Here is a 14,589-nt window from a genome sequence, read left to right as displayed (position 1 = left end):
ACATATATAAATGTGTATATATATGTGTGTATATATATGTATATATGTATGTGTGTTACCTCCAAGCTTCCAATTTTTAGAATGTGTATCTAAAATTAATTTTAATTAACATATTTTTGCTTTCTTACTCTACATAAGATACGCTGAAGAATAAAACTAGGCTTCAGTTGGTGTTAAAGTACCTGCCCTTTTCCTCCCGTAACTGGCCTTAAAAATCTCTGCAGCAGTGAATCTCCATCTACTGGTCCCTAATCCTAGAGCCTAGTGATGGGGGACGAGGAAGTGAACTGGGGTATGCAGCACAATGGACAGGCTGTGGGATGCTATTGTGTCCAGTGGATTAGGTTTGAATCGCAGCTCAGCCATTTATTTATAAGCTATAGACTCCTGGGCAAATTACTTAACCTGTCAGAGCCAGAGTTTCTTCATCTTTATAACTGAATTGAAAATAATACTTACCTTGCAACAATATCATGAGGATTGAATGAGACAGTTAAGTGCCTTGAAAAATGCTAGCACATTTTAGATGCTTTATGTAGAAAATGCTGTTATTACAATTATCCTGATTTCTAAAGTAGAAGAAAATATGTGCTGTCCTACCCTGTTTCCCCAAAAAGAAGACCTAGCTGGACAATTAGCTCTAACGTGTCTTTTGGAGCAAAACTTAATATGAGACCCAGTGTTACTTTACTATAATATAAGACCAGGTCTTATATAATATAATATAAGACCTAAGTCCCGGTCTTATATTAATTTTTGCTCCAAAAGTCTTATTAGAGCTGATTGTCTGGCTCGGTGTTATTTTCGGGGAAACACGGTACCTATACTATTTTTCTTTACATTTTTGAGATGTTTAAAAAATGCATATAATGAAGAGTAGGTCTTTGGCCTCTTGACTGTGCCTGGTGGAGCTGGTCTGGGTTGAGAGGGGTGGCTGGAGAATGTACTGTGTATGAACCTAGAGCCTGCCACTAACCAGCTATGTAATACTCAGCTCAATCTCTTCTGAGCCTCAGGAAACATATCTGTAAAATGGGGATCAGAATTCCACTCCATAGAGCTGTTCTTAGGATTACACAAGTTAATACATATAGTAAAACATTTAAAACAATGCCTGGCAGTGTTTACATAAGTGAGGTCTCACCTAATGTTTGCTACCCTATTCACCAGAGGCCCTGGCTCTGCTACCCATGCTGTTTGTAACTGTGGCAAACCATCCCCTCAGGAAGCTACAATTTCTCTAAAAATGTAAACTCCACTAGGGCAAGGATTGCTTCTTGTTGTTGTTGTTTTTACTGTTTTGTTCCTCACTGCATCTCCATCTCCAGAGATTAAAACAGTGCTTGGCATCCAGTAGGAATATTTCTGAGTGAATGAATGAATGAATGAATGAATCAATCAATCAATCAATCAATCAATCAATCAATCAAATGAAATAATGTAGATAAGAGGTACCATGCAAGTTCCCTATATGTTGTGGGAATCCCTTAGTTTTCAGTGTTTTTCTTACATTTTAGTCTGATACTTTTGTTTTTTTCTTTTTTCAAATAACGAGGGTATCCCCAGGTACCAGCATCTGGTTATAAGTTGCAATTTCCAACACTTTTTAAAAATCTAACTGCAAGGCAGTAATGCAGGTGTTTCACCTCACAGCAAGGAAGTTTATAACGGATCTGAACTCTCTGGCATAAACAGATGCTCCTTGGCACCTTCTCTCTCCACTGTTGAATGTTAATGAGCAAACAGTTACTAAGCTGTTATTGTTATGTGGCTGCAGTGGCAGCCACCAAGTGGCTTCCCATGTCCAAGACTAGCGCAGCCCTGCCACTGAGGTGTCCCATCAGGCATGCCCCATGCCACGTGGCCAGAGAAGCTTAGCTCACAGAACTGGGGGAAGCCCAAGCTGCACGGACCCCCACCCCACCCCAGGAAAAATGAGTGAGACCTGCAAGTTCCCAAACATGATACCCAATTACCCTGTGCTGCCTGTTTTTCTTTTGAATATTGTACTTTGGTCTGAAGCAGATGGCATGAGGCCAGAGAGACATGCTAATAGCTCTCTCTAGAAAAGTGTGCACAGCCCATCTGTTTTTTCCTTGTGGGGGAAAAAAAAGATAGGGAAAAAAAAAAAAACCCTGCTACATGCTACCAAACAGTAGAATCATCAGAGATCACAGCACTTATGCATTTTTGAATTTAATTGTACGCTTGGAAAAATGCAGGGAAGACATTTATTCTATCACTCATTCACCTGTATATAGAGCCTTTCTCCAATCTAAATCATTTATGGAGCAGCTGATTTGTGCCCAGAACTATGCTAGACACCGACTGGGGAGAGCGATAAAATAAAGGGCTCCTGCTAGCAGGTGGTTTGTAGTCTACTAAGCGAAGACAGAATAACCAGGCAATTACAAGGCAGTAAGACAAGTGCCATGAGAGAGATGAACAGAGGACTGTGGAAGCCCAGCAAAGGAGAACCAACTGAGTCTAGCAGTGATGCTGAGCTGAGTCTCAAAGAGCAAATAAGCGGTAGCCACGTGTAGCAATAAATAGGGGTTGGCATCCCAGGCAGATGGGACAGCAGAGACAAGAGAACAGGTTTGCGTGCAGTTTGCAGCTGCTACCGGAAAGGGTGCTAGAAGGAATTCGAACTAAAAATGGGGAGGCAGAGGTGGAGAGGGGGCTGACCCCCAAAGGCTCCTAAGCCAAGCTCAGGCATCTGGACCTGATACTCGGGACAATAAAGCACTACGTTTGCATTTTAGAACAGTCCTCTGGTGGCACAGAGGAGGGTGGAATGAAAGCAAAGCCAAAAATAGGCTGGGGGAGGCGGAAGCCTTCCATCTATTCAGCAAGATGGACATCAGCGTTGAGGTGGTTGCAAGACCCACAGGCAGGTCTCCACACTGTCAGAGTCACCGTTTCCTTCTTATAACAATTATCTGTAATATTATGAAATGAAATTCATCGATGATATGACCCATCTGTACAGTTTCTCAAAAGTCAATAGGATGCCCAAATAGTAATACAAGGAAGAAATAAAAGAAGGCTAACTTATAATGAAAACATATGTATTTCAATAAGGAAATACCCAGGTACAACCACACTAGAAGACATACTAAGTAGTAGTCAGGTGTGTATACTTAGACATTTAATCACCACAGGTACAGACTATACAGGAGTGTCAGGTTGGCTCATACAGCACAAGAAGTGTCTGTTAGGGCCCACGATTTTCCAAATTCATGAAAAACTATTGACAGTGTTCCAAACAAAACAAAGTAACAGTCTTCCCTCAGTGTTACATTCCTGGAAAATTAAGTACATTAAAACTGTGCAAATAAACTTTGAATATTCTATGTACCATGTTTCCCCGAAAGTAAGACCTAACCAGAAAATGAACCCTAGCGTGATTTTTCAGGATGACGTCCCCTGAACATAAGCCCTAATGCATCTTTTGCAGCAAAACTTAATATAAGACCCAGTCTTATTTTCGGGGAAACACAGTAATTCACAGTTCAGTCTATACTCAAATCATCATAAACAGAAAGTAGGATAGTGTTTTGTTAATGCACGTTGGCCTCACACATCACAGGATGTCTTGTATCAATGCTCTTGGCCCCTTCAATGGCAAAGTACCCATCCCCAAGTTATCAGGACAGCCAAACAACACACCCCACGCATGTCCTAATCATCCTAATCATCCGTTACGGGGAGGTAGCACTCTCATTGAGAACCCTTGAGCTCATTCAAGTAAATCAGAAGATGAAAACAAAGTTGCAAAATTCTTAGTCTGTTGCTAAGTTCCAGTCACTGCATTACTATGATGGGCAAGGCTACAGGCGTTTCAATGTCAGCACAAATGCCTCTTGCACCCTCTTATTTCAGTGCATTAGGGCTAACGTGATCTCATAAGGATACTGCCTGTTTTGTTATTGACAGCCCTGCCTCATTCCATAAAATCATGCAACACGGCTCAGTTAAACATCAAGATTAATCTGTCTCTGCGTCCTGTCTTAGCCACGCGGAGCCTCTTCTTACCTTGCAAGGAAATGGCCTGCATTCAATGTTGGCTCCATCCCTCATCGGTTCGTTGAAGGTCAGGTAGATCTGAGGCTGGGGCACCTGCACATGATTTCTCTGGGTTCACTGGAGTCACTGACGTGGCATGACCAGTACCATGGTGCCCACCTGTCTTCCCTTTGGAAGTTGCAGGGTACCCTTCACCCACCCCTCCCTTTCTCCTGGTCTCGCTGCTTTGTACCTGCAAATTCCTCCTGGCAGCCATGAAATCATGTGTGTTGAGAGGGCAGGCGAAGCTAGCTCGTCCACCCTCTGTACTGCCTGTCCTGGTCATCTGAGTGCCAGGCTCGACCGTCTGTGCATGTGGCCATTGGGTTCTCTGATCAGAAATGGGTCTTGGCCATCTGGGGGAGGCAGTGTGGTGCAGAGAAAAGCACACAGGCTTTGGGGGCGGGTGACCTCCGCTGAGATCCTGGTCCCACCTCATGCCAGCTGTGTGGCTCTGAACGAGGTGCTTTTCCTCTCTGAGCACCAATTTCCGCATCCCTAAAATGGAGATAATAATCCCTGCCCTGCAAGGCTTTTGGGAACATGGAGCAGCTAATACGACACCTAGCACATTGTCATCATTTAATAAATGGAAATTATTGTTCTTATTGCTACAGTTACTATTGTTACTGTAAAGCAAGGTCACTTGCGCTTCTTTTAAAATGACTGTATCTCACCTGAAGGAAATAACACAGCAAATAGTCGGTAACATATGTGAACGCACCCCCTGTACGTTTGTGGTGCCAGTCTGTACTGCTATTCCAAGTGTTCCTGAGTAGGACAGTGATCTGTTTTTACCATCTCTAAAATTGGCATCCTAATTCAGAAACCATGTATAGTAACACCTATCGCTACCATTTATTGCAAGTCTGTTATAGCTCAAGGAAGGTATTCAGTGCATGTGTATAGGCCCTGATTCAAATTGTACTAATTGCTGACACTTACTGACGGCTCAGTCTGTGGCAGCTGCAACGCTCCACACCTGAAATCCAGAATCTCAGTTAATTGTTAAACCATCCCAACCAGGCTAAAAGTGTTTTATAGAGTAGGAGATAGAGCTTTAGAGAGCTGCCTGCGCTCTCCCCAAATGCCACAGATAAGAATCGGCAGTCTGAATTTTAACCTTGACCTCTAAAAGGCCAACATGCCGGTTTTTGTTCACTTTGCACATAGCTTCGATGCTGAAGAGAAAGATGTTCTAACCGGCTCTCCAACAAGAGCCTGACTGTGGGGACAGAGCCCCAGAGAGCAGTTTCTAGGCTCTCGACTTCACATAGAAAGGTGCTGGCTCGGGTAGTAGATGGCCATCAGATGTAACCAATTAGCCATTGGCCGCTGATATAACTGCCGTGGCTGAGCTAGCAAGCGCAGATTGCAGTTAGCAAGTGGAGTTGGTTGGTTGGCAAGGAAGCGGACGGCGGATTGTGGATCATGTGGATCCTACTTTCTGTGTCTTGCCCGGCCGCCAGCGAGACTGGCCTGCAGGAAGACCTCTCGCTGGGATACTGGGGGACGTTTGCTTTTGTGTCCCGACCAGCTTGCTCCCTCGCTGCATTCTAGTTGCCCCTTGTGAGGCATCTTCTTCGAGAGGTTCCCATGACCCCTGCTCTGGAAGCCAGGCTCCATGGAAAGAGGGGCTCCGGGTTTGCTCATCTTTGTATCCCCAGTCCCTAGCACACAACCTGACACTTCGTAGTTTCTCATTACCTCTTTGCCAATCGCTTGACTCCAGGAATTATTGTCTCCCGGGGTGCCTGACTCTTCTTTTTCACTCTTCCAGGTTATGTTGCAATGGGCGCCGTCCTCCCATCCTTCTGGGGCCAGCAGCCCCTTGTCCAACAGCAGATTGCCATGGGTGCTCAGCCACCAGTCGCTCAGGTGATGCCGGGGGCTCAGCCCATCGCATGGGGCCAGCCGGGTCTCTTCCCTGCCACTCAGCAGCCCTGGCCAGCTGTGGCGGGGCAGTTCCCGCCTGCCGCCTTCATGCCCACACAAACTGTTATGCCTTTGCCAGCCGCCATGTTCCAAGGTCCCCTTACCCCCCTTGCAACCGTCCCAGCCACGGGTGACTCCGCCAGGTCAAGTCCACAGACCGACAAGCCCAGGCAGAAAATGGGGAAAGAAATGTTTAAGGATTTCCAGATGGCCCAGCCTCCACCTGTGCCGTCCCGCAAACCCGACCAACCCTCCCTCACCTGTACCTCAGAGGCCTTCTCCAGTTACTTCAACAAAGTCGGGGTGGCACAGGATACAGATGACTGTGATGACTTTGACATCTCCCAGTTGAACTTGACCCCTGTGACTTCTACCACACCATCAACCAACTCACGTGAGTACCCGTCATAAACCCGATGAGAGGGATGTCTTGTTTCTAGGGTCCAAGAGCTCATCTCAGTCACATTGAACAGGATTCTTTGTTTATATTATTGCTGCTACGAATAATAGCTACCAATTATTAGGTACCAATTATAACAGACACCCCTCCTCCACATACTGTAATATCTATATTATTTTTGTACTCAAAACAATGCTAATGACAAGTTTTGTTAGACTTATTTGACAGATAATGAAAGGTTCAAAGACAAAGAGAATAGACAAAGTGGTAGAAGTAAATACAAGCCTGTTATTTTTCTACCATGTCACTTGGCCTCTTGGGTTTCCGTTCATTTGCTCATTCATTCATGTATGCATATCCCAGCTAGGACACAAAGATAAAAAATGAAATAAAAATGAATGATGTGTGTGAATTTTTAGGAACAAGGATAAAAATTTAGAATAGGAAATTAAGATCAGGGGGAAACTTAGAGCAGAGATAGAACAACCAGAAGGCCTCCTACAGCTGGTATAACCAAAGCTAGATTTTGACTCAAAACTTAGGGTAGTCAAAGAGAAAACCTAATGACGTCGCAGGAAGCCCTGGGCAGCAGCTTCACTACTTACTCGTTTTGTGCCTACACAAGTCATTTCTATGTGCCTCAATTTCCTCCTCTGTCTTAGGCAAGGGTTATTAAAAGGATTCAGTGGTACGTGTACTGAAACATTACCTACCTCACAGAGTTTGAAGTCGTTTTATCACCATTATCATTGCATGCTGAGTGATTTCGTGCAGAGTCCTGATCCAGGGTTCTAACCTTGGCTCTGCCACCACAGGCTGTGTCTTTTGGCTAGCGTGTGGCTTCTCTTAACCTCAGCTGTGTCATGCGTAAAATACGGAATGAGCATTTTGCCTCCTTTCAGTCCCGGCATTCAGTGATTCTAACCCAGCTCACTTTTCCCCTGAAAGCATCCAGAAAAACCAGAACCGTGCAGCCAGAATCCAGATACCCTGGGGCACACCTGTGCTTTATGCTTAGTCCACACCATTTGCGGAAGGTGTCTGATGATTCAGCCTGTGCCTTGACAGTTGATAAGGGGAAAGAAAAGGCTTATGGAACAATGAGTTTGGCGTTTTTATTACTGTCACAGATGATATGGATCACTGCTTGGCCAATACCGTGAATTGTCAAAAAAAAAAAAATATATATCATGTTTCATAATTAGAGAGGGTCGTTTCAGCTAGATTCGGAATGCTGTTCTGAAAACTAACACCTTCTATGTGTACAAACAACCTACTTCCCCTCGAGCCAGATGACCTACATAGTGGGGGCACCTTATGAACTGTAACTCACAGGTTTCCAGTGAAGAATAATGACTAGAAAGTGCAACGCTCAGTAAAGGACAGTCATACATAAATAGCGAGCATCTTTTGAAAACATGTATCTCTCTTGCAGTGTGCCAACTACAAATAAAAGAGGGGAGTTGAAGTTCTTCGAGGACAGGGAATATGTCCTAATCATTCCTACACTACACATAATGGCAGCACAGTATCTAGCACAGGAGAGGGAGGCATTTGGGAAAGGTTGTAGAGAATGAGACAAACAAAACAAAGGCTACTCCGCCACTGTTGTGTTTCCGAGCAGGGTTTTGCACCTGGCACTGTTGACATTTTGGGCCAGATAATTCTTTGTTGTGGGAGGCTGTCCTGCGCATAGTAGGATGTTTAGCAGCAGCCCTGGCCTCTACCCACTGGACGCCAGTAGCAGACATCTGCTCCCTAGTCGTGACGATCAAAAGTGACTAGACGTTGCTAAGTGTCCCCTGGGAGTGGAATTGCCCCAGACTGCAAACCACTATTTTAGATTGTAGAGGTATGCTATAAAACCTTCTAAAGGTTAAGACGCCCACGTCAATAAACCCCTAGTTATGCTTCCCATTGATTTCATTCTGTGTGAGCAGTATACCTCTCAGAATGAGCAGCTCAGCCGGGGTTCTCAGCCTTTCATGAGCAATAAACCACATCAGACACAATTCAGAATCGAATTACACTAACAATTACTAAATGCCGACCACTTATCCGGGTGTTTTCCTATAGCTTATCTCACTTAAACCCACTGTAACTAGTTTGTTCCATAATCATCTCCTGAAACAAAGCAGAGTTCCTTCTAACTTAGAGGAAACCTTAATGTTTTCTGTTAAAGAACATGAGTGAAACCAACATTTCTATCCTGTTATCCATCAGCATCACCTTTAGAATGGGTTGAGTGGAGGTTCAGTTGGACTAAAAGCAAACCTCAAACAGAAATAGAAAAACAGCACAGTTACCGGACAGTGTCAGACAGGCCTGTGTTAAATCCCACGGCTCCTATTTTACAGCTGTGTTAGCCCCGAGAAAGTCACTTCCCCTCTCTGAGCTGCAGTATCTTCATCAGGAAAATAAAAAACAAAGCCAGTAGGCACAATAGCATCTAACCTGTCTATATTAGAGAGCATAATAATTGCCAAGTGCCCTAGTGCGGTGTCTATCTTGCTGGCACACCATAAGCAGTATTGTTGTTCTAAGTATGCTGGTCGGTTCATCAAGGCCAAAGGAAGTCACCCAGTTTTATATTCACTCACTGTCTGATTAGCAGCCAGATTTTGTAAATTCTTATAAGAAGTTATGAGAGGGAGGCCTTATCAATGGCATTTGCAGTGCAGCTACTAACTCAAGCCACGGCACTCCCTTACTTGGGTCTGAGCCAGTGACCAGTATTTTCAACGCCAAATAAGAAATTTGTAAAGGAAGAGTAATTTCAAATGGCATGTTTGTTATAAACCTCTGGAACAAATGAGACCAGGAAAGCGGGGGAGGCCAGGACAGAAAATGCACATCCTTGTAGAATGAGGAATGGAGCACCAGCTGTGAAGTTGCCGTCAGCTCCATCCCTTTTCCCAGATCCCTGAGGCACGTGTTATTCAGTACGTGTTTGCCTAATACCTACTGTGTGCCAGGATATGAAACCTGGTTCTACCGGTTTTCATCTGTGTGGCCAGGAATGCTTCAGCAGTCTTCCTTTGCCTTATCTGAAAACTTGGAATGATCCTACCCCTAAGGTTTTGTGAGGGTTAGAAATAGTCTCTGTAAAATTTCCGACAGTATATGACACGTAGAAGGCCCTCAGTGTATATCATTGTCCTCTCATCTGCTTGTTCTTCTTGAATTAATTGTATGATGTTAAGAAAGAGAGAAGAACACACACTATAGTCCAGTGGTTCTTAACTTGAGTGTGCAGTCTCTGATTCGATGGGTCTGGGATGGGGTCCAAGAATTTGCATTTCTAACAAGGGCCGAGATGTGGCTGATGACCCAGGGACCATCCCTTCAGAGCCACTGCCTGTCCCATCCGCCTGCTCCTTCCTGATCATCATGTATATGAGAGGACAAGATAAGTATGTCCAGAGTATTAAACGGTTCAACTGGCTTGACCTGTGATAGGAAGGAATCCTGTGATTTGACTTACACATAACCAGGTCCCCGAGGTTTCTGTGGGATACACGTGGTTGCAGCCAGACACTTAGGATTTTCTCTCTCTTTGCATGGTCTCTGCAGCTCCAACTCCAGCCCCGAGACAGAGCTCTCCATCCAAATCATCTGCATCCCATGCCAGTGACCCTACCCCAGATGACATCTTCGAAGAGGGCTTTGAAAGTCCCAGCAAAAGCGAAGACCAAGAAGCTGTAAGTGACCAGTGTGTTCTTTCTGTTTTTGTTTTTCTTTAAAATCAAAACTTCTATATCTATATGGATAATGCATGAGGAATCCTACAGTAGAAAAGAGCGCTGGCTCCAATGCTTAAGTTCTAAATGGGTTAGTAAGGGGCTTTCTTTTATGTTCAAATGAGCAGCTGAAATAATGTCCTTTCATTACATGGTTCCTACAAGTTCTTGCATTTGTGGGCCTGGCATCCTCTAACTGAAGTTGCTGCCTTAAAATAACTGATTTTATGTGTGCGTGGAAGCATGCCCAGCTGTCTTGTGTTTTCAATTGTTGGAAAAAAAAAAGTGTTCTCTTCTTGTATTCTAGCCTGATGGGTCACAGGCCTCATCCAACAGTGATCAATTTGGGGAGCCCAGTGGGGAGCCCAGTGCTGATAATATAAATCCACAGGCCGGTAGCTAGATAGCGCAGGTCTGGGTAGGTATCTGTCCTTTTATCTCCTTCATCCTTAAGTCGTCTGCTTTCCCTTTTGCTTGTTCTTCACTTCTGAAGTTACATCCCTGATGTTTGTACCCCTCTCCTTACCCGAGACTATCTCTAGTGTTTGCATCAACTGTCTTTGCCTGAGTGTATCTCTGATGTTTGCATCATCTCTCCTTGCCTGGTGTCTGTCTGTCACCTATTTTTCTTCATGGATGCATGACCTTTGACATATACTGGTAAGGGTGGGGAATGGGGAATGGCCATATTATTTTATTAATCACATGTTCTGAGTGAGTGGTGATGATAGAACGAGGCATGGTCACTACTACTTAACGTGGATTCAGTTTCTGAAAGCATCAGTTCCTAGATGGACAAATTTTGCCCTCCCTGATCAATTTTCAGTGCGACATGGTCCAGAGGTTTTCATCTTTTAAGCAAAGTGTCACTGCACTTGCCTACACTCCACAGATCTGAAGAGGTCACCAACCAAACACACTGAGAAGCCAGACGAAGAAGCAAAAATAAGCAGTGCTTGAAATAAGATAGAGAGAGATGTAAGATCGTGATAGCCCATTTCATCTAGCCAGAGGGGGCCCCCTCACCCTTGCCAATGTCACAGTGAAACGAGAGCCCAAACACGTGGCGTTCGCTTCTGAGGCTCTGCAGTTTGCACCTGTGCTGCAGCATGTGGTTTGCCACCAAACCACTTCAGATTCCATCAGCAGCAGCTACTGTGAGAGAGGTGTACTTACATTTACCAGAAGTGGCTTTTGGCACTTGAATTTCAATACATTTGATTTGATCGAAAGAAAGAGTTGCTGATGAAGTGAACCTTCTCAGGAGACAGAAGAAGTACACCTTGTTACCCAGACATGATTTCTAAGGTCATTCCTTGACAAATGTGTTCAATTTTCAAATACTTTCCTAGTTTTCCATACACGTGTAGGGCTGCAAGGCCGTACCCACAGAGCTCCTTTTGAAGGCCTGAACAGCGTGATCAGAACCATTAAAATGGTAAATAGTTTTCACTGCTCATGAATGGATTCTGAGGCTACCCCAGAATCATATTCTCAGTTCACATGTAAGTTATTTCGACAGTTATTGAAAGCTAATACAGTGCTTTGAAAGTGCATTTTGTTAATAGATTTTATGATTAAAGAACTTAACATACTGTGTATTTTGCCACATGTTATATCAACACAGTAGCACATCGTAGCACATCATGCCACACAAAACCAGGTAATACCCGTCAAAAAATTTAGTCTTGCCAAGCTATTTGGGAGCTGGTGAATTAAAGGCAAAGTCAATATTCCAAGACAGAAAAGTTGAGGAGTATGGGTGGCCTCCTTGAGAAGAATCCTCAAGAGGTTTTCTACCCCTTGCATATGTTTTATTTCATATGCCCAACCCTGCTTTGAAAAATTTGATGAATGAGCTAGAGGTGACAAGAGCCATTCATCAGGACAACAGCAAACATCATCCTAAAATCGAAGGTCTTCTAGAAAATGAAGATGACTTACACCATTTGCAGATCAATGTATCAAGCCCTCATCTTTATGAGGCTGTTCAGCTTGAGACAGTCATACAAGCTGAGTGGTTTTGTGGAGCTGCTGTCTGTTCTGCATTTGCAGCTCCATCCAGAACTCCAAGTCATAGCTGAGTTGTAAATGGACATAGCATGGTACAGTGAGAAGAGCTCCGTGTTTGGAACTTGAGTTCAAATTCCAGCTCAGCTACTTACTAATGGGAAATCTTGGGCAAGGACATAATTCCTTTTGAGTCTTAGTTTCTTCATCTGCTAGAAGGGCCTTATATGTTATGTTAACCGCGATAGCATATGTTACGCCTCTGGCATGGAGGCAGACACAGTACTCAGCTTAAAACGGAACTTAAAATTCTGCATTCTGGAGTAAGACGGTCTGAGTTGAGCATCTGTCTCCACCACTCATTAGCTGTGTGACCCTGGTGAGATTTTTCTATGTATCGATCTTACTTTGAAAAATACGGATAAAAATAGTGCCGCTTCCTAGTTTTATTGTTTGAACTAAGAGTTTCTGTGTCTCTCTCTTATTTTGAAAAATAATGATAAAAATAGTGTTGCTTCATGGGGTTATTGTTTGAACTAAGATTTTATATGCCTCTATCTTATTTTGAAAAATAAGGGTAAAAATAGTGCTGCTTCATGGAGTTATTGTTTGAACTAAATGAGTGATGTATGTGGAGTTCTTAGCACCCAATAGATGTTAACTGCTGTCACCACCACCACCACCACCACCATCACCATTCTTAACTACTCAGTAAATGTTAGTTCCCTGCTACCTAGGATTTTATACATTTAGCTCCTATGTTGACTAAATCTTGCCATAAGGACCAAGCCATTTGCAAGGAGGTTTTGCTCTGTACTTTATATCTTTGGATAATTAATTTTCAATATGCTTCAAAACAGCTTTGAGCTGGGAAAGCAAAGAAAAACCCATCTCTTTGTTCTCTGGCCTGCCCTGTCCCATAATCAAAATGACCCCCGTTAGAGCCTCACCGGCCACCTCTCACTTCCAAAAATGAGCAGTCTTATATCCACACGTAAATCATAACACATAGCTCCTAGCTCCGAAGGAGGGCTAGACTATAATCTTCAACAAAGCAATTTTCTCCCTTTGAAAGCTTAGCCTGGCAATTTTACAATTGCCTATCAGGAAATGCATGGCAAGAGGCTGATGCCAGCCTTGCAGACATGTCCCCTAGACCCCCACAAGGAGAGTCCAAATGAGCCTTTCCGGGCCCCTTTATCAATGGCACCACAAGCCACTTTGGATCTTTCTATCTCCATTCCATTCACCCATCCAACCAACTGGAAATTTACTGACTGTAATTTCTTAGTGCCTTCCCAGACGTTTGGAGAAGGGATAACATACAGGGATAGTTAACATCCGTGGCTTTATTTTCCCCTGTGCCTTCGTACGATTGGAAAGCAAGAGTTCCATCTTTCTTATCGCCCTTGCAACCATTATCTCCAGCTGCTTTTTATTAGAAATACCCACCCAATTCTGAGTAGGTAGGGGTGACATCTGTTGATAAGTTAAAGCCATGGTGCGTCAGAGTAAGAGAAAACAGACAGACTCAATCCTTGAAGGGGAAGCTTCAGGGCCAATCTCAAACAGCATTTCTGTATTAGCAATAAAGGGAAATACCTCCAATTACTTTGTTTCCCCCCTACCCTTCCGCCTGGGAGAATCACGTGTCTTGGAAAGACTGGGTCAACAGGGACAACAGAGAACCAAAATAATATTATAATGGTTGATGTGGGAATGGCAGGTAATTTATACTTCACTGATGTGTTGCTGGAGCAATTTTGAGGGCAAAATGTTAGCTTTTGAGGAGATGAAAGAAAAATGAAAACATTTATTTGGTTAAACGGCTAAGTAAATAAACGGCCTATCAGACTTTCCCAGCTGTCAAGTCAAAATAGCATCTGTAACAAGAGGGAATTGTTTGGTCTGTCTCCCTTAGCAACAATAGATATTGCCATAAATAGTAAGTCGCCATCATTTTTTTAAATACTGATCTTCATAGTGGGAACTCAAGACATCTAAAATATTACCTGATGGATTTCTAGTGTTCAAGGGAAAAGAAAGCTGAACTTCAGATGCTCTGGGAGGAAGAATCTTTAAAAAAAAAAAAAAGGTCAGGCGATGAGGTGGAAAAAGAAAAAAAGAAAGGCACACAGAGCTCGCGGGACTTGGGTCTGAATTATGGTTCCAAAGCAGATAACCTGTAACCTCTCTAAACCTTGGTCCCTTCATATGGATAAAATATGGATAATGTAGACCAGCTCCCTCCCAAAGCTCTCCCAGAATCAGAAGGTATCGTGACTATGAAAGCTTTGTAAGCTTTGATGGTGAAATGCATGTACTTGGGATTATTATTACTGTTCTGTTCTTAAATAGAACCAAACAACAAAGCCTTAAAACAAAGGGCCACAAAAACAGAAAACAATCTGTCCATCTCATGGACACAGCACTCAG

At 43.6% G+C, this 14,589-nt stretch overlaps 1 protein-coding gene across 12 annotated transcripts in view; it reads left to right on the top strand.

The window, feature by feature from the left end:
• DAB1 (DAB adaptor protein 1) overlaps positions 1 to 14,589 on the top strand; it is a 1,100,137-nt gene that overhangs the window by 1,077,275 nt on the left and 8,273 nt on the right. For 10 of the 12 annotated variants that reach the window (XM_019742545.2, XM_074334774.1, XM_074334767.1 and 7 more), the window contains 3 exons: positions 5,849 to 6,397; positions 9,977 to 10,104; positions 10,451 to 10,561. In XM_019742545.2, coding sequence (XP_019598104.1) covers positions 5,849 to 6,397; positions 9,977 to 10,104; positions 10,451 to 10,546 — 773 coding nt within the window. In that variant the 3' untranslated portion in view covers positions 10,547 to 10,561. The remainder of the gene's footprint in view (positions 1 to 5,848; positions 6,398 to 9,976; positions 10,105 to 10,450; positions 10,562 to 14,589) is intronic. The other 2 variants (XM_019742544.2, XM_074334775.1) reach the window with 1 other exon arrangement.

The sequence above is a fragment of the Rhinolophus sinicus genome, linkage group LG06 (genome assembly GCF_036562045.2).
Source record: "Rhinolophus sinicus isolate RSC01 linkage group LG06, ASM3656204v1, whole genome shotgun sequence".
Lineage (NCBI taxonomy): Eukaryota > Metazoa > Chordata > Mammalia > Chiroptera > Rhinolophidae > Rhinolophus > Rhinolophus sinicus.
The sequence above is the reverse complement of the archived record's forward strand: the minus strand, read 5'-3'. Positions and strand labels throughout refer to the sequence as shown.